The 21,264-nt window shown below is 38.1% G+C and overlaps 1 protein-coding gene across 2 annotated transcripts in view; it reads right to left on the minus strand.

Annotated features, from left to right (window-relative positions):
• LOC149811658 (uncharacterized) overlaps positions 1–21,264 on the minus strand; it is a 109,770-nt gene that overhangs the window by 37,815 nt on the left and 50,691 nt on the right. For both annotated transcript variants that reach the window (XM_089993644.1, XM_089993643.1), the window contains 8 exons: positions 18,770–19,213; positions 16,025–16,398; positions 13,802–14,005; positions 13,502–13,702; positions 4,337–4,411; positions 4,197–4,263; positions 2,961–4,092; positions 2,809–2,865 (listed from right to left, as the gene is read on the minus strand). In XM_089993644.1, the coding sequence (XP_089849770.1) occupies positions 2,809–2,865; positions 2,961–4,092; positions 4,197–4,263; positions 4,337–4,411; positions 13,502–13,702; positions 13,802–14,005; positions 16,025–16,398; positions 18,770–19,213 (2,554 nt within the window). The remainder of the gene's footprint in view (positions 1–2,808; positions 2,866–2,960; positions 4,093–4,196; positions 4,264–4,336; positions 4,412–13,501; positions 13,703–13,801; positions 14,006–16,024; positions 16,399–18,769; positions 19,214–21,264) is intronic.

Raw genomic sequence — 21,264 nt, forward strand, 5'->3', positions numbered from 1 at the left:
TCAGAATATCAATTGATTGACTTTTTTTACTAAGGCACTCTGTTCTCCTAGATTCAATTTTTTTCTTGGCAAACTTGCGGTCATTACACCGTAAGTTTGAGGGGGGATGTTAAAATGTAATGTATTTATATATATCTACATATATATATATATATATTGATAAAACCCTATAAGGGTAAAATTATCTTTTCTTTTTCTTCACGCATATTCATATGCTCTTTTTCTTTTTTCTTTTTGTATTTTGTCTTTTCTTATTTTCTTTTTTGCTTTTTGCTTTTTTGTAAGCCATTGAGGGGCCAACATTTATAGACGTTGGACCCCTCCAATGGTCCATAATGTGACCGTCGGAGGGGCTCCAGCGTCTATATGTGGAGCCCCTCCAAGGGCCCCAACTTGTATAAATAGGGGTTTAACCCCTTTGTATTCTTTAAGCTTTTTAACAAAAGCTCTTTCAACATTCAATCAAGATTCTTTTTATTTTCATGCCTTTGTGCATTTGTAATCTTTTGTAAGTGTTCTTCTTGTGCCTTTGTGCACACGTTTTCAAGTGTTCATCTTGTGCCTTAGTGCACACATCACAAGTTAAGAACGTAGTGCTTTTGTGCACATAGTCTCTTTGAAGACATTTTCACAATGCAGTCCCTTCCTCTTTGTAATCCTTCCTCTCTCGTCACACATACCCATTTTCCAATGCTTTCTCTCTCTCTTACATTTACTGACTTCAACCAACCTTTCACTTCCCTTCCCTCTCATTTACTCATCCCACCACCTCCACCCACGCGCCGCCCTCTCTCTCTCTCTCTCTCTCTCTCTCTCTCTCTCTCTCTCTCTTCTTTAACTGTCTTTCATTTAGCTCTTTATGGACACTTCCCAATGGCTCTCTCTCCATTAAATTTTTTTAATGGAAAATAGAAAGCTTGCTGCTTTATGTAGAACGAAGAGCCACACAATCATAATAATGACCACAAAAAAGAATCATCACTGATATATTTAAGAGGAAGGATTTTATGCTGCAACAATCCGGGGTTCCCACATTCTGATTATTCTTGTTGCTTTGTCCTCTTTCATCATCTTCTTTGTTTTCTTCTGGCTTTTCTTTGTTCAAAATCTTTTTTGCAGGTATAAAATAAGAATTCGAGACTCAGATGATTTTTTAACAAGCATCAGCAACAAGCTAGAAAGGAGCTCTTGCAATTGATTTGTTTCTGAAAAGTTTACAACAGTATGGAATTTTTTTTTCTGAATTCATTTCTTCATGATTCACCATCTCTCTCTCTCTCTCTCTCTCTCTCTCTCTCTCTCTGTGTGTGTGTGTGCATTCATGCATGTGTGACTTGGGGCTTCTTACTATTGTATTTTGAATTTAGATTTGGATTTGGCATGACTGATCCTATCTTTATTTCCCCATGCAATATATATATATATATAAAGTAATGGGTAGGTGCCTGATGCTTTTTGTGCCTACCGAGCTTTGAAAAGATTGTTTCTATTTTTTCTAAAATCTGACCGTACAGATGTGATCTACACGCTTGATTTGATGAGAATCGACTTTTGGATCGTCCGATTCCAACAAGAAGTTAGGTTTTTTAAAGATTCAAAAATCAATGGTCTATAATTTAAAAAAATATTCAATGCTTAAAAAATCATCATTTTTTCTCAAAAAAACATGATTCAAGTGTGATTTCCTAGCAAATAGATCATGCAAAACACATATGCAGGGTCAGACTTTTGAAAAGCAACCGGAAAACTCCAATCCACTAGTGGTAGGCATGCGGTAGGCACAAAAAGCGTCAGGCACCTACCCATTACCCTCTCTCTCTCTCTCTCTCTCTCTCTCTCTCTCTCTCTCTCTCTCTCTCTCTCTCTATATATATATATATATATATATATATATATGGGTGCTTCTATGGTGGTATACACTTGATTTACATAGATCTAAGCTCCAAAAAACAAAATCTCATCTTTGGATGATGTATAGCATGTTCTATTTACTATTTTCATGTTTTAAAGTTGACTCAAATATGATGTTTTATACCATTTCTAAACCATCCTTATTTTCATGGATTGTGAACCGTTGATTTTTCATGATCTTAAAAATGAATCTTGTGGTGTATTAGACATGATAAAACCTTCTAACATATTAAATAAACCATGTTAAACACATTTGCACAGTTAGATTTACCATTTGATGACTAGATCCATACAAATAAGAGTGTGTACTACATAAGGTATCATGATCCAAAACCACCATATATATATATATATTCTAACATATTAAATAAGCCATGCTAAATACATTTGCATGGTTAGATTTATCATTTGGTGACTAGATCCATACAAATAAGAGTGTACCACCATACGGTATCATGATACAGAACCACCATATATATATATATGTGTGTGTGTGTGTGTGTGTGTGTGTGTGTGTGTGATTCATGCTTAGGAATGCTAGTTATTGTGATTTATGTTCTGTTGAATAATTTATGTGATTTGTGTTTCAGTTGTTTAGCTTGGTAAATAGTGTTGAATGTGTTTCCTATTATTTTCCAGAATTTATTGCAATTTTTGTTATTTTATTCTTTTTTAGGATCTCAGCTAGGCATTGACTAGGCCCTTTCGGTCCTTGTGCCTAGGCGCCAACTAACAATTTTGACAGAATAAGAAAAAAACCTAAAACAAGTCCCAACAGATGGATCAATTGTGAAACTGCAGGACCTATTAGTGCTGAGAATTCACTAGCACAAATGCAGATGAAGGAAAAGCAGATAAAATACAAAGAAAAAAAGGATAACAAGCAAGAATCAATACCTTTTTCTAGGCCTGCTACGGGAAGCTGATAAATTGTGCTTATTTGTGTGCATTTTTCTGCAATACGTCTCAAAGATATTAAGAAAAAAAAAGTAATGAAGTACAACATAAACAGAAGTAGAGTGCTGGAGGAAAGGTCGTTGCATCCATGCCTTGCATCATCTGATGAACCATGACTTGAAGCACTTTGTTCATTGTTTGATGAGTCTGCCCTGCTGCTTCTACCTCTACCAGAAGTTGATGATGAGTAATGTTTCATGTGTGAATCCTTTTTCTCTCTGTGTTTTGATCTGTCTTCCTTCTCTTCTCTAGGTCGTTCTCTTTTTTTAGTATTCTCTTCTTTCATATTGTCCCTTCTAGTCTTGTCTCCCAATTCCTCTTCTTTAGCATTGACATGATTGAAGCTTTTTCTTGAATCAGAATCCCATGATTTTCCTACCAGTTTAGTTCCTCTATCTTTCAACTTATCCATTTCATTTCTTTCCTGGTTTTTCTCCTTCTGGATATCCCAGTTCTCCCGTGCCTTTCCAGCATCACTAGAATTGGATTCTCGCTGGCCCCTCTTACTTTTATCAGCTTCCATCTCTTTCCGATCATGTCTGCTAACAACAGAGCCTTTTCTAGTATTATATTCACTCTTACTCGATGTTTTTCTCTCATTTGAATCTGGGCCTTCATCTACACATGTTTTTTCTGCATTAGCCAATGAGTCTGTATTTGTGCAAGCATGTTCAGCAGTTTTTCCCTTATGCAATGATGCATTTTCTGTACCCAGTGAAACATCCGTTTTACTTTTCTCTGCAGCATCAATCTGCTCTTCTCTTCTATGCCCCACATAACCAGCAGGAACCTTTCCATCCTCAGACTTCAATATGTTAGAAGAAAAGGATGAAGCCTTCCTAGTCATATCATTTACATTTTTATTACTTAATGTATCTTGAAAAACTGTGTTTACAACAGCAGCATTGCCAGGAGCATCTACATTAGTTAGTCCTCCTTTAGGTTCTTCAATTTTATCATGAGGATCTTCTGTGGTTGCATTAACATCTCCATTAGTAGCATTGCCATTCGACCTGGTGCTCTGCCCTGAGCTTTCAACTTCATCATCATCTGATGCATAGTTTTCAAGACCAAGCAATTTTCCACCAGGTGAACTGGAAGAAGACTTCTGATCAACATTTGCCTCACCAGAATTATTAAGTTTTGCTAAAACTAGAACTCTAGCAGATGTCTTGGGTGTAGGAGCTGATGGAGTTGATGAAGGCAGTTTGTTGCTTGTTGGCACTATGCAATAACAATGATAGAGGTTTCAGTTGATGCAGAAGGAAAGCATATATTACATTGCAGTGACTGACTGATCATATAACAGGAGAAAGTATGTTGCTCACCTTCGACAGTAATGTCATCTTCGTCCATAACTTTTGTTGCAATTTCATCAAAGAGTTCATCAGTAACCTGCTCAATACAAAAATGTCAGTAAGGAGATGAGAAAAAGGAAAAAAAAAAGCAGAACCAAGTATAATACAACCTTCAAAAGAACTTCAGTAAGTATACGTTTTATCTCCTGATTGAGTGCAGCAGATCGTTCTGCTTCTGCATCAACCTGAGATATATTCACAACCAAATTATTCATTAGAAAGTTACATTGACGACAAAAGGTCCACCATGAGCAAGAGATTTGCATGTGCACGCACACAGACAAGCACAATCTTAAAATGTTTACCAATAATTGATTAAATAAATTTTAATCGATTAAAATCCCTATAACCTATTTTAAGAGATTGCTACTTAATCCAAAAAATATCAAAACTTGAAAACCAACAATAATTTGGAATAGGGAAGAAAATAAACAAATATAGCACTTAATAGAAGAAGAAAAAACATAAACAGATCCACTTCACATATTGGTTACACAACTCCAGATATAAAGGTTTCTTTTTATGTAAGGGGTTTGGCATAGTACCAAGGGAACTTGGCTGCTAGGCGTGTGGTCAGGGTTCCATTCTCACGGATGTCAGCCCATTGCATTATTAAGAGTAAGGGTACCATGCCCCGTGCTTATGCCGAAGCAAGGCGACTGCCTGGGGATGAGGGGTGTGGCACTAGTTTACACTGTCAGGACAACAACTGTAAGTATGGCAGTCATAGCCAGCGCAACTAGGTCTCTGATCCTGGGAGTGGTTTCCCCATTACTCATGAAAAAAAAACTCCAGGTATAAAGTTGATGGTTATCCAAAATCTGGGAATGAAACTGTAATATCGCGTATTTTCACACTTAGTCAAATTAGAGATCTTCGAAAATTTGGCTAAGTATAGAAGAAAAATCGATAATTGCTCAATACTAGGCATATGTTAGTTGAGTCTGGGCATGGCCCAGGTTTCATCGACAAGGCCTAAATGAGCCAATAGAAATGTGAAAAAAAAGTCTTATTTTCAACTTTTAAATTCAAGCAAAATTCAGGTTAAATTCAGGCAAAGTTTGGATGCAGAATTCGAAGTATATACCATTAGATACGTCTTGGAATTCTGAGTCTAACGGCATTTTACTTTTCTGAATTTGGGCAAAGGTTGGCTCGAAAATCGTAATTTTTCAAAAAAAGACCGCCTCGAAGAGCTGAGTCCGGATTTGGATCGGATTAGATCCAATACATAGGATCCAAATTAATATGGATTTGGACTCGGTCCAAGACCCATATTAATTAGAAATAGATACAGCTCAGGATCCAAATGGATTTTTGATATGGATTTGGATCTTGGATTCAGATCCAGATCCAAAATCCATACCCAACAAAAATATAGTTTTAAATTCAATATTTATGTTTGAATTAAAGTTAATTAGAGTTAAAAAGACTCCCAAAGGGATAAGGTACCCTCTAAAATCTTTTGGATATTTAATTAGTAATAAATAATTAATAATTAATTAATTAATTATTAAAATATAATTAATTCCGAATTTCAAGATTGGCTAACTAATTAGGACTCCTTGAAAGAGTCCTTAATAGTTTAAGAAAGGTTTAGAATAGATAAATTTAGAAAGAAAAAAATTTACTTTTTGAATAAGAAAAGGTTTGAAAAAGTCAACAAAAAGGAAATTCAAAAAAATTGGAAAGAGGGTAGAGAAAGACTCCCAAATGGGAAGTCCTCTCTCTCACTTTTCGAACGTCAAAAGGTACGGGTGTTCTCTTTTGATCCGGATGAGAAAAAGAGCCTAAATAAGCTTTAGGCAATATTTTTTGGAAAACCATGGATTTTATTTTAGTTTCACCGTTTTAATCAGTGGAAATCGATGTATGCATGCTTAGAATACGAATTTCTGATTCCTTAGTTTACATGCATATATTCATGTATTTTATATATATGTATATATGTATATATGTATATACATATGGGGAACGTGTGTATTTACATATATATTTGGATCTGATCAGATCTGGTCATCGTGATGATGAGCAGATCTGTACAAATCTGAACCCCTGTCCATATTGTTCGTTCTGGACAGATTTGTCCACTGGACTAGTGGACAGATCCGGACAGGTTAACAAGGGACTGCGATTCTTGAAATTGAATCTGAACATGACAGAAAAAATTTTATATATTTGTTTATAGATAAGAAAAAAAAATCAGACTTGATGTTACTGTTATCCGGGACAGGACAGACTGGTTGTCTAGTCCCAGCCGACTGTTCGGCTGGGACAGGACATGCTTGCTGTCCAGTCCCAACCGACTGAGTCGGCTCGACTGGGATAGGGTTCCTGTTACAAGTGAAAAAAATAAAATAAAATGAAATGAAATAACAAAGAAAAAAATAATATATTTGTTATGTTGCTGGCAGGCCCAACCGAACTCAGTCGGCTGGGCAGTTGCCTTAGTATGGCCCCAGCCGACTGAGTCGGCTGGGTGAGGTGCGGCAGGGCACAGACCCAGCCGACTGGGTCGGCTGGGCCAGGTGCTTGCAGCTTAAAAAAACAAAAAAAACAAAAAGGTATGAAAGAGGAAAATATAAATAATTTTTTTTACTGGCAGTGGGCCCAGATGTAATAACCACATTTTTTTCCATTAAGAATTTTAATATTTTAGGCGTAATAAGGGTGGATTTGGGCACGGATCCAAGTTTCGGATCCAGAACCCATACCTAAGTGCTACCTCGTATACATATAAACCTATTATATATATATATATATATATATATATACACGTAAATAGAAAAGAAAACTAAAAATATATAATTAGGTAGGGATTTGGATCCAACTATGGATCCAATTTTTTTTAAGCAAGACCCGGATCCAACACACGGTTGGATCCCGAGTGCGGGTCGTGGGTTTCGGACCCGAACCCGGGCTGCGTTATGGGTAGCGATAAAGAGGAAAATCGGGGTTAGGGTTCTAAATGAACCCTAACACGATTTTGGCAAAGGGGCGCGGTGTGGAGCCGCCAGGGGAAAAGGGGGTCGCTCCTCTTCAAAAAGGGGGGGAAAGGGGGTCTCGCCCTCGTCCGCCCTTTGCATCTCCCTCTGCCTCTCATCTCTTTGTACCTCTCCCTCTCGGTCTTCAACTCCCCCTCGACTCCCCTCTACCCTTCGGATCGATTTCCGAGCTCCAGTCTGCTGCTCGAAGCCCTTGCCGGAGACGCCGACCTCTCCACTAGTGGTGGTGCTGTCAAGGCCGGGCGACCTTCCCTCGTGGTTGCCGCAGCCTCTTTGCCGGAAAAAAGGTAGGATTTCTGAAAGTTTTCTTTTGGGTATTGACTGTGTTCAGTCATGTTGAGGTGGGTTGCAGAGGAAGCCCTAACTCGAACGACATAGAGTTCTTTTGGGTTCTCGATTGCCGAAAACCCCAAATCTGTGAGTTGGGGGTTTCGGCATCTACAAAATCCGAGCTTGGGGATTTCAGATCTCTATAAAAAAAAAAAAAAGTGGGGGGGGGGGTTGTAATTGTCAAATAGGGGCATAGGCTCTGAGCTCGTGTTTACATGGATTTCCCTGAGAAGCTCATTATTCTCAGACAAACTGGGTGTTAGCCGATTTGCTCTGCTAGATTTTCTTTTAAGTCGCATCGCTTCTTCATATAGCTAGTCATGCATGTTCATATGTTAGGTTATTTAAATGATTTCTTGAAAGATCAGTTTTAGTTTCTTATTAAATTTAAATCATTACAAGGAATCTGAAAATTTTAGTTACGCGTTGTAGCTTCAGTATTTACCCCGATTTAGTGGCTCTGAAATCCTTTTATTTATCAGGGTGTTAATGATTATTGGGTAGGTGTTGCTGCCCCATTAGTGGTAGATGGATATGTGCCTTCAAAGATTCTTGCAGTATATGATAGCTCACTCTTAACTGATTTTTGGTGGTTATGATTTCTTTTGCTGATTGTTGTTTGTGGGTGAATACGTTGTTAATAATGTTGTAAATCCTTTTCTTTTGTTCTATGCATACCATGGGTACGGGTTTGTCCACTTGCGGCAGGTGCCTGAGCTAGTAACCACATGGGATATCCCTGTCTGGTCGTTTCTCAGGGATCTCGCCTCATAGACGTGCCTGATTATTTTCTGCTAGACGGGTCGTGAGTTGAGCAGATATGTACTGTGAATTGTTTACGCTATGCACACTATATCGGGTTGTGCTGATCATCCATGCCTGTGGTTAAATTTTGTTTAATGTTAAGTTTCAGAATGATAACTGTTATCTTCACTAGTTGACACCAGGATTGCTTTACACACTGAACTGAGCATCATTGATGTAAATTAGGAATTTTCACAGTATCCATACAGTTTCCTAGAAAGTCTTGATGTATATGTTAGTTATGGTTTCATACTTAGATTGAATGGTATAATCGAGTCTTACCTTTTTAAATTAACTTGATTTTATGATTTGTGTACAACGACAACCGTTTCCTTTTTATATCCGTAAACAAATGTTACATAATTGGTAATCCACTGTCAGGTCCAACTACTGTAGTTGGACTGTGTTCTTACCTGTTGGAGGAACAGGTGAAGACGTATTTCTTGCACATGTTGGGTTCAGAATTGGCAGGCTCTAGTTAGGCTGTGTGGGTTGTTTCTGTAGTACTTCATTAGCCATTTTTGTATATGTACCATGCTCAATCATCTTAAAGGGACTCTGCATATTATACTAGAACAAAACACGAAATGGATTGAATGAACTACAACTAGTGTCGTTTGGGAGAACTTGCCTAATGGGCAATATGGGTTGAATACCCGATGCGGGTACTTGGACTGTTAGCTTGTGTGCTATGACAATAAAAATTGGTGAAAACTTAATCTTAAATGTTGAGTGCCCGACTGGTTTAAGGGAACCGGGGATTGTGTGTTTGACTGGTTTAAAGGTATCGGAGCACTCTGAGTGGGTTTGTGCAATCAATATGACAAAAAAAATTGGGATGTTTATACCTTGGTAAAATGACTAAGGTTAGGAACTTACTACTATGGTAGTAGGAGGTAGTTGGGGAAATGCCCCTTTGCTTTGGGAAAATAATTAAATAAAAAGATTAACCCACTCAGATTCGGGCTTACCTTGGAAATGGTAGGTGGTACAAAACTCCGGGGACATGTGTTTAATTGTTTCGAGCTAAAGTGACTCGTTGGTCCCCAGTCCTCGAAGTTGGGGGATCAGGACTACCAATATGTCCTAGGTGGTAGCTATTTGTTCTTCTGCAGAAGTTAGGAATGCATCCTGTTTTGGTTTTGGCCTTTGGGAGGTTCTCTCGGTCACTGACCGCTCCCTTAGGATTTACAGTTTCGGTTAAAACGTTTGGGTTAATAACACACCCATGAATAATAAACTCCTGAATGTTCTCTTCCATTACGGGTGATTTGACCCGCGTGTACCCGCGGGATAAATAAAGATAAACATTAATTAGAACATTTTAGGTATCACACTGAGTAAATTGCTAGATTTATAGCTTCATAACTCTTTCAGAATATAGTTTTGTACTTTTAGCATGCTTTAGAAATTGTAACACGTGAGATATTTGAATCATGTTGATGTGTAGCTAAATGTTATCCATGCTAATGTTGTGGTTGTTAGATTAAATGATATGCATGCTATTGTTGTTGTGTAGTTTCTTTATTTAATCTTGTATATGCTGAAAATCACACATGACACCCACAACACATGTTTAACACATGATATACCTGCAACAAAAAAAAATACAGAAATTCCTATTTACATAGTTGTAGTCTAATTCTTATAAATTTACTATTTTTCAGGTGAAGAATAGAGTTATGGGCGACTGCGGGATGAGGCTTCGATCAAGACTTTGGATTTACTGTTCCCGATATATTTTGTTTTTTTTATTTATTAGATCATGTCATTAAACTCTGATGTTATTATTCATTTGAAATAAAATGAAATAAATGATTTGGTTTGCTCTCCAGTGTAATGTTCTGGAATGGTTAACCCCATAGTATTTGTTGTTTCCGCTGTTTAAAAAAAAAATGGGTTAAAATTTTGGGGCGTTACACAAGATTAGAGCGAGCCAACTGGGTCGGCTGGGCTCTGTCAGGGAAGAATCTAAGCCCTAGCCAACTGGGTCGGTTGGGCTCAGTTCTGATCAGAGTTAATAAAAAAAAAGAGGCAATTATATATTTAAATTTCTTTTTTTTTTATTATAAAAGACCTAGCCGATTCTAATCGACTGGGCAGGTGATCAGTTTTGACCCAGCCGACTCAGAGCCCTGAGTCCCAGTCGATTGGGTCGACTGGGTCTAGTTGGCCATATTGCTATAAAAAAAACTTAGATATATGAAAGTATGTGATATATGCAGATTTACGTGTATGCCCAGTTTTGATTACATGTATAGATTTACATGCACTTTCAGATTTACTTGCTCAACATTGCATATTGATTGCTATGATTTAGACTAAAATCATAAGTGTTGAATGATTTAAGTGGAATTAGATTTAGCATGACAAATACATGTAGTTATGGCAGATTTCTTCACATGTAAAAGGCCCATGTTAATTCCAAATTTGTACATGTTAAAAGTTTGGGTTTTATGCATGCAGAAAAATGAGATTATACATGCTTTAGATGCAGCACTTATACAGAATGTGCATGGCTATTTCCATATTGTTATACATGCTTTCATGGAATTAATAAAGTTTGTTTCGGCGCCTACCAATGTTGTCCCGCGTGCGGGCATCATGGGTTAGACTCGGTGGGTATGTGAATTGTACCCCGACGCACCGAAGAGGCTAAAAAGAATTATTGATGATGCATGGTAATGATATTTTTAAGGCAATGTTACTTACATATGCATGTAGTGGGTACGTGCAAATCCTGAAATTTATGTTGTTCTGCATATACATATTTGCATGAATGTTCGCATATTAAGCATGAGATGATTCATGAAAAGAAACATGTATTTTGCATAAACATGTGAACACATGCATATGAAAATTGTTATTCAATGTACATTCTTGTTTAGCATGTTAAATGAATGCATAAGTGACATGCACATTATGGCTTTTGCATTAGATGCATCGGAGATCTAAAGTGGATCACCATAGGCTGTGTGGGTCGTGAGCAGGTGTTGTTGCATGTTTAGTTTTTCTTATGCATCAAAAAAATCAACTTAATGATTATTGAACTAATTGCACTGTCTCATGGGTTGTGGTCTCGTGATGAGTTTCGTATGTTGATATGCGAAACGCATGTTGTGGTGTTTTGCATGTTGAATTGCAAAATAAAGAATTGAATTAAATTATTCTTTTAATAAAAAGATAAAAAGAAGAGAACAATTTAATTCACATTTTTCTTGGATGTCCCTTCTTTAGTGTGGGAATCCTGGGCTGCGGTTTTAGACAACTATGAGGATACTAAAACTTCGTGTACGTTTGTGTCCCTGAACCCAACTAGGTGGTTTACCTTCCGACCACGGTTTTAGGGAGATTCTGCCACTTTGCCCAGGGATGGTATGTAGACACAACTGTTGTTATTGGTATACCAAGAAAGTGGCATCAGTGGTTGTTGATTTCTCTAGTGTCTCAACATTAGATGTTGATTTCTAATGTTTCGATAGATAGTGTTGATTCCTGATATCGGTCGAGGGCTAAGTATGGAATCCAGAAATAAAATACAAATTGTGTGTTAAGCTACAACTGGAAACTTAAATTAACTTCGAGAATTGTTGTACCCGTTTTGAGTATCCGTGAGTTATGGTAACAAAATAGAGAGACTAAATTTGTGTGCATTTAATAGAGACATGCATATAAAAGAAAACTCTGATAAAAGATAATAATGTACTCATGCATATGCATTGATATCATGCATATTCCTGTTATACATTAGATCATGCATATTTACATGTACTCTTATGTTATATTAATGGTTGCATGATAATTTTTTCCTAATGCATGATAATAATTCTCTAATGCATGATAAATATTCTCTATTGTTTAATAAATGTTTCATATTTCTTAATAGTTGTTCTTTATTGTTTAATAATTATTCTCTATTGCATGAATGGTTAATTAAATAATGAATTTGTTGTAATTGTATCATTTTAAAATGTTACATGAACCTTATTTATGTTCTTTTTACTTATTTGATTCATTAGAGAGACTCGTATGCAGGATCTATGATCCTGACACCCTTATTTATATGTTTTTCACAGCCTCTGAGATCGAGTGAGAGGATCTGCTACTACGAGGAGCTACGAAAGCTACATGACTGCTTAACAGATTTACTTAGGGATAGAGTGGCTCCACTTTTTGATTTATTTATACATTTGCATACTGTTCTCAGACTCTATGCTTTTAATTAATGAAGTTGATTTGGTTTCGTTGATGATAATGTAAGATACCTTGTAGTTGTGGATGTATTATGACTATAAAGGCCCCGAGTCTCTAAAAATGTTTTAAAAAAAATCACTTTTTAATGGGTATGAGTTGGGGTCGTTACAGAAACACCATTTTTGTTACTTTTGTATCCAAAACACTATATGCCTTAATGTCTGCATCCTCAACCAGTATAACTTGAAGGATCAAGTCAAAAAGTGGTGGCTCTATGTAGCGTGTGTGGGAATTTTTCTTTTTGCCTTGCTGCAGCTACACTTTACTCGACAGACGACCTTAAATAGACTAAGGATCTCGACTAATGGAGCTATCTTAGACTACCTTAGATTAGATTAAAAGGCTTGTGTTTCCATATGGAAAACCAAGAATAAATGTTCTCATTGTTGCTAAGAATAGCACCAAAATTGCTCCAGAGCACCTACTAATCAGTCAGCCAAAATTCATCACATGCACAATACATTACAAATCAAGACAGGTAACAACTGTTGTGGCAACATGCTGTCATGGTAACGATCTAACACTTCCATCTTTCCCACTTTTTCTCCCACATGTTGACATGGCCATAGGCTCATAACTAACACTTCAATTATTCAAATCCAAAAGGCAGGTCTCATACCACCATTGAGGAAAAACCCACGAGTGACAACCTAGCAGAGACTCAGTTATTGAGGTACCTGAGTTTGCTGACTCTTGTCATTTCACTTTTTTTACATGAACTAAATAGGACTTTAACCTACTCAAGCAAGAACATAAACCAAGTCGAAGAAAAGTTAAGAAATGAATAGAAATTCCTGCATGGTGAACAAGGCAAGGAAAAGGCTGTAAATCAGATGGTTCAGCATACGTCATGCTTGATATTTTTGAGAAAAAAATGCTTACCTCATCTTCTTCATCTTCGGTTGACCTTGCAGAATCAATACTTTTGCTGTCAACTTGATCAATATTTCTGAAGACTTTATTGGCACCATCAGCATCACTAGAATGAACAGGCAGTTCAAGCAACTGGTCATGAACAGAACCAGATATGACAGCAGCTTTTTTCTTCATTATTTCCTCGCGAAGCCAACTGGGTACGGAAGCCTGCACATCACCAATGTCAGAGGAAAGATAGGAAACACCAAAATAGGATTAACATTTATTCATTTTATTGTATCCGTGACAAGGACATCAGTATAGTACCTTCTTGGGACGTTCTGAAATACCAAAAGCTCCATTCACATCACCAGGAAAGGCAGGTGCCATGTGCAAAGGAGCTACAGGACTTAAACTAAACGCTGTAGTGATAGGAGGAATGGTAGGATGAAAATTAGGTCCAGAAAATGCCCCAAACACTGGTGCATGATGCCCAGGAAGTGCCTGAGGAGGCACAAAAGAATTCTCAAACTGTCCAAGTGAAAAAAGAAGCATATTAGATGCCATCAAATAAATAAACATACATATGCGTACATGCATACATAAACCAAATACATATATACATAAAACCCGTGCACATGCACGGGAGCTTATATGGATGTGATAGAATGGTTTATACTTAGTTCCCATTTGAGCTTACATGATATTACGTAACTATTAAGAGGTGTTTATATGATCGTCCCTACTTTGTGAATGATACATGAAAGTCTGGTGCCTTATTAATTTCATGCACACCAAATCACGTCCCTAAGGTCCTAACCCACTTCATTTTGGGATTTGACCATTAAGTCAGAGAGAGAGAGAGATTACTTAAATAACAGTCATTTTGGGATGCGTTGCTGACCACTAAGTCAGAGAGAGAGAGAGAGAGAGAGTAGTGGGGGCTGCATGGGGAAGAGGGAGAGACAGACTCGAGTTGTGAGGGAGAGAGAGAGAGAGAGAGAGAGATTGGCATGCTTTATGGAGAAAGAGGGAGAGACAAATGTGGGGCTGCGTCAAGTTCAAGGGAAGAGAGGGAGAGGTGTTAAATAGAATTTATGATGATGATATCATAAATGAAAAAAGAAAGACTTCAGCAGTTACATTAGAAACAAAAAAAGGAAGGGAGGAGAGGGTTAAATGCATATTATGAAAATTAAATAATTAAAATAATGGTTAAATTTGATTGGTTAAAAACATACGCTTCGGTCACTTGGAAGTGATTGCACTTCCAAGAGATTGGGACTTATATACATATATATGCTACAGTTGATTGTAACTACAATCTAGTTGGAGTGTCATGACGCAAGTTGTTTTGACTTAATCTAACCTCATAGACATGTTCAGCATGGTCGATTTAGTGGGAATAGAACCTTGGATCATGTTTTTTAACAAAAAAACATGTTCTTTTGAGAAACTGGAACAATTGATGCAATTCATAGCCGTTGTTTTTCGGATTGCCAGAAAAACTACATACAGTTCAGATTCCGGTAATCCAAAAGCCGGTCTGCCACTAAAAGAAACATGTAGATCACATCTACATTGTTAGACATGGCAAATAAATAAATAAAAAAGGCGGGGATTGCTAAGTCGATTTTATTTACAATCGATTGTAGCAAACATAAAACACTATATATACATTTTTAGGCCCGGTCGAAAGCTTGGTAAGCAAGCTACCTTCTCTTCTATATCTGCCCCGCTTCCATGTGGGCAGAGACCCTGTAGAGAATGTTAGCCTAGGGGGAGATGGGGATTAATTCAGTGTTATAGCTGTCGGGCTAGTCCAACTAGCCGTTCGTCTGGTCCCAATGGCAATATTTATAGCCATTGGGGCTGGTTCCCTCTAGTATTGTGTAATGCTCTTTTAAGCATTCTAACTCCATTGTGAGTTTTATTATGAATACAATATTATTATTTTTAATTGTTGTTCTTGCTCTTGTGCATTAGTGCATTGTATTGCCCATAGTGGCTGTTTGTATTGCCTATGTTGGCTCTTTGTTTTGTCCCTTAGTGGACTTGTGCACTTTCTGTTTATGTCCTTGTAAGCCCTTGGAGGCTCTTGTTTTGTATTTCCACATACTTCATTACAAAATCCCCAAGAACTAGATTGATGACTATGGTACAAATAACTTAGCAAATCTCTTTTTTTATTTTGTTTTGTTTTCTTTAGTAAATCTGACCCCATAGATGTGATCTACAAGGTCTATTTACAGGGATCAGCATTTGGATCACCAGATTCCAGCACCACAGCTGGTTTTTTTAGCGATTGAAAATTCAACAACATTTGAATGCATCAAATTTGATTAAAAAGAAGTATTTTTCATTGAAAAATACAATCCAAGGTTCAATCCCTAGCAAATCAATCATGCTGAAAACATCCATGAGGTTAGATTGAGTCAAAACAACTGGCATAATGAGATACCAAGTCGATTGTACCTACAATCGATTGTAGCAAAAATAAATATATATATACATAGAGAGAGAGAGGGGGGGGGGGGGATAAATTATCACCTGTGGACCTGGAGGAACTGCAGGGACTGGAGGGAAGACAAGTCCTGCAGCAACTGGAGCTGTCCAAGTGTGAATTGCAGCTACAGGTGCATTCTGGTCAGAGCCTCCTACCAACCCTGCTGGTGCATTCTGCCCATAACTAAATTGACGTTGGTGCTCATGCTCATGAACAGATGAGCGTTCAAAATCTAAAGGCTGATCACTGGCTTCCCTGACAGGTTCAGCAGACTCATGCCCATACATATAGCTAGGAGATTCTGTGGAAGGTGGCCCAGCAGCTACAGGTGGTATTGATTGTGAAAAAAAATCGCCACCATTGGCAGTGGACATGGGGAGTGGAAGTGATGATTGATGTGGTCCAGCTTCATTGTTACCTGTTACTGGAGGGAAAAGTCAAAAAAAATACAAATGCCATGGGCAACACTTATAGTCCCCGAATCACCAACTAAGAAAATCCCATTACACCATTCTTTCAAGCAAACCTTCTTCAAGATGACACCAACATCAATGTCAAAATAGACAACTAACTGGAAACAGTTTGAATAAACCAAGAAGCATATCATTGCATATGTCAGCATACCTGTAATTTCCAACATGCCAAACAGTCTCTCTTTTGCTTCAGTTTTTGGGTTTCTGTTTCTTAACCCAAGCACATGTTAAACAGGTCTACCAGATAACTCATCAAATAGGATAAAATTATCAGCATTCTATTTCTTGGAGTTTTTCACTTGAAAATTTCTGACATTTACATGTGTGTAAATATCTAAAATTTCAAAAGGCAGATTCACTTGGAGTAGCCCTTAGAGACACCTCTGAAATTGATATAGGTTCGTTAACTCCACAAGGTACCAGACTGACCTAGCCAATTTGGAAGGAACAGAACAGATATGACCAATTTCAAGTTATATTTGAAAATTTTAAATAAGTCAAACATGAACAGTTACATACAGTTTACTGACATTACAGAATAAACTTACTAGCAGAAAGAACATAGACTGCCCTCAGCCGCTTTCAACGTCTCAAATTTTGTTAGTATGATGAGTATGAGACCATAACCTCCCAGACCACATGTCTAAATACTAAAATCTTAAAAATAAAAATTCAGAACTTTTTCACCATATCAAGTGATAGGCTAGTAAATGAGGCCATAAGCTCCCAGGGGACATTTCTCACAAAAAACAGATCTATATTGAGTTCTGACTTCATTGCAGACAATAGAATCAACAGCCTCAGTGTTTATGAAAGGCATCAGCACCTCATACCATTTCATAGGATGACTCTTATCAAATAAGAACACTGGTTTCTTTTCCATACACCCACTACATTTGGACAGATTGCAGTTCTCACAGCCACAGAGCTCATATCAATTTTTGTGATTGGGAATGTTTCAGACCTGAGAAAAGCTCCAAATTGTGTTTAACAACCTCCACAGACAGACTCCAAGAATCTTTTGTGTGTGACACGACAAGTCTACCATCTTCATGACTACAAATATTGCACGACTCCATATTCCACCATCTTCATGAGTGCCAAAAACATCACTTGGAAACATAGGAGCTATTGAAATAAATGCCTCATCATTGAAACTCCACATGCAAGATCTGCCTGAAGTCAGGAACTGGACAAGACTGAAGTTTGGATTGAACTTCCTTACAGTCATTTCTGACAGATCTCTACTAGTGGCACCTTGCATGAACATGAAGATTATTGAAACAATTTCCTCTACAGCCATGACACTATTTGAACCAGTTTCTTTGATTATGTGAAAATGCCTCATTGAGTACTCAGTAATATGACACCTTTCAAATGCAAAACGAACTTAAAGCACTAAAATGAAAGAATGAGAATTAAATGGCAATAAATGATAGTAAAAGAAATAACAAATCTGTCTTTAATATGAATGAATTTGCTCATTCAAAAGGTTCAAAATTCAAACATCTAACAATTCATAAATCGTAATGATTCAAAATCAAGTTAATTCTTTAAACATTTGCAATATAAAAAAGAAATAAGAAAGAGGTGAAACCTAAAAAAAATGCCTAAAGTGGACCAAGGAACTAACCACGTTTTCCAGAATCCTGTAAGAGAGATAATCAACAGCAAAATCCAGTATACACTAAGCAGTACCATAGAGCATGACTGAGCAGGAGCAAGTACAAAATAATCATCATGTGCAGAAAGGCAAAGAATGAACCATAAAATTAGCAGAATAAAACTCTCAAAGATATATGATATGAACCAAAAAAATCACGAAGATAATATGTAACGAATTATCATGCTAAACTAAATCAAATCATTTAGTGGTAACATTTACACCATACTAATAATCCCATAAATTAATGCAGTCAGTCAGTGGTAGCAACTACCCTTTCAGTTCTTAGAATGGCTAACAGAATATGCAAAAGCATGAATTGAAGAAAAGAAACCAGCAAACAAGGAACAAGACAAAAACCTTATGCAGACATGTAACAGTGAGAGAAAAGGACATGCAGAATTTTTGCTCACAACGTACCCTTTATCAACAGGTTGAGGCCAACAATAGACTATCATAATGTAACATTAATTAAGATATAGTGCAACAAGATTTTCATAAACCAAGATTTAGCATATTGAAGCCATCACAAAACCCATGAATGGCTTTAAGAAAAACTACTTGGAAAACAAATGACAAGATACTTCCTCTTGATTTATTCAGAAATATCTTTAGCAAAAAGATTTTCAAGAAAATGCAAAACGAAGTCCTACCTGGAGCAGAAGAATAACTAGAAGGTATTTCCTGTTGATAAACTGATGAGCTTGAAAAAATACTTCCTTCAGAAGCTGCAGATACCAATTTTGCATCTGCAGCAAAAGTCCCATCATTTGCAGTATAAGGTGCATGTCCCTCATGATAAGACGAGGTTTCAGAACCAAAAGATGTAGAGTGTTGAAATTGATTAGCTTTGTGGTCAGCAAGCAAAACTGGAAAAGGTTGAGGGTTTGGAGGAGGCATCGGAGATTGCTGCATATCTGCACCACGAGGTTTGACAGCTTGATGGTACTCATGATAAGCAGGGTTGTGCTCCTCTGATCTTCCAATAGGGGCAAAGTGTGGCTGCATGTGTTGATTTTCCATAGCAACTTTAGCTGCAGCCCATGCTCTCGCCCTAGCAGCCCAATCTTCTTCATTATAATGTGGAATGCTGTGATCTATAAAAGTGAAATTAAATTTTCAAGTCAAATAGATACACAAAGGCATGCAAACTAAACTAGACACTGAAAAGTGCCACAACCAATCTGGATACAATCTGAAACAAACATCTAACTAAAAATTCCTGCTGTGTAGCTAAGTGCACAAGGGCTCTCAGCTTAGGCTAAGTGACCCCAGCACAACAATTACCTAGGCTAGCATGGACTCACTCCCATGAATTAGGCAAAGACCTGGTTGACCTAGTAGACACAGCCACACAGGTGAACGAATAGGCAGTATCCTCAAGAATTTCTTGCAAATAAAATCTTAGTTTACCTCTAGGGCAATATTGATACAAATGACCACAATGATAAAGCAGAAAGATAACAAATAAAAAAGAAAAAATTACAAAACCCTCCATACTTATAGCATAATTACAAAACATGTCTATCTTTTGACTGCCTGGTTAGTAAAATAATTCTCAAATATCCACCTATTTCAACAGAAGTTTACCATATTGTTAACCGTGATCAAATTACAATATTACCCTCCTTTTTTCTTTTTTATCATTTACCAAAACTAAAATGAGGGTTTCTTGTCTATCAAAAAAAGAGGGAAAAAGGTTTTATCCCCCAGCCATCTGTGCAATGATCCTGCCATGAGAGCTGGTTTTTTCATCAGAGAGAATGCCGGACTGCTACCACCCTACCAGTTTTGGCTCACCGGAATCCCTTAGATTGGTGCTCTCTCTCTCTCTCTCTCTCTCTCTCTCTCTCTCTCTCTCTCTCTCTCTCTCTCTCTCTCTCTCTCTCTCTCTCTCTCTCTCTCTCTCTCTCTCTCGTTGAAGCGAGGCCCTTACTCTCTCTTTGCCTTGTCTTTGGGCCCTTACTCTCTCTTTGCCTTGTCTTTGGGCCCTTACTCTCTCTTTGCCATGTCTCTGTTGTGGGCTTGGAGGCTATAGATTTATTTTTTTTGGCCAGACTGATGGGGGTTTCTGATGCAGAGCAGGACTGGGTCCAGCTTACACCAAATGACCTAGGCAAAGAACCGGGTCTGCACATGGGGATTGACGATCGGATCCAGGTGGTGGATCCGATCCGGATGGTGGTACCAAGGCACCAGAATGGAGCACTCCTGACAAGTACGAGGAACGCAGGCCCAGACAACCCAGATCCAGCAGCACACAAAAGTGGTCTCGGGTCCGGGCCGGACCCGAGACCCGGATCCAGCTGAAGCCTTTAAAAGATCATCCTAGGGTTGTGTGCGGCTACACAAAAATTATTGACTCTACCACAACTTTTGGGTTTTTCCTTTCTGTTTTGCTCAATTGCCTTTCTCTGATGTTTTTTTTAATTCGTTTATTCCCTGCAGTCCAGCCACTTTCTGTTTGAGTTTTGTCTTCTTCATTTCTTTAATTGTAAGCATTGTCAATCATCAAATAAAGTGTTGTTCGGACCCATCGTTCTGAGCCTTTCTTGGTTTCACGTCGATTCTGTGTTATTGCTTGCTGCCCGACTATACATTGAAGAAGCAGCCAACAGCAGCCCGTTAGCAGCCCAGTGTTGATCCCTTCATTGCAACTCAACCTTCAGTGTCGGCATCCACGAGGTTAGTTGTTTTCCCCCTCTCGCTGTATCAAAGTGGTATCAGAGCCCTGGCGTCCACCTTCATCAGCGTGATGTCTCGTGAAGCGAGGACCGATCCGGCAAGTGGCGATGAACGGGAGGAGATCGATATCGGGGATCCAATGATGTGCATGATGGAAATGATGACAAAACTGCAAGAAAACATGTTGCGCATGAGTAAAGAGGTTGCAGGGGTATCGAAATGGCTGAACGGGATCAAGGGCCGACTCGTTGCCCTAGAATCGCCAGCGGAACCGCACCCTACGACAACCCAGAAAATGGGTACAACGATGGGATACGGCGTAGTTGATCTCATCAACATAGCAGTGAACGACCCAAGCCAATTGAACCGACCCCATTTACCGTGCAGCCTGGGGACTTCGGGGGGGATTTGAGTCGGACTGCCAATCGCGAGGCACCCCAGTCAGAGGTACCGTTCATGAACC

This window comes from Nuphar pumila, chromosome 17 (genome assembly GCF_984573655.1).
Source record: "Nuphar pumila chromosome 17, dmNupPumi1.hap1.1, whole genome shotgun sequence".
In the NCBI taxonomy this organism is placed as follows: Eukaryota; Viridiplantae; Streptophyta; class Magnoliopsida; order Nymphaeales; family Nymphaeaceae; genus Nuphar; species Nuphar pumila.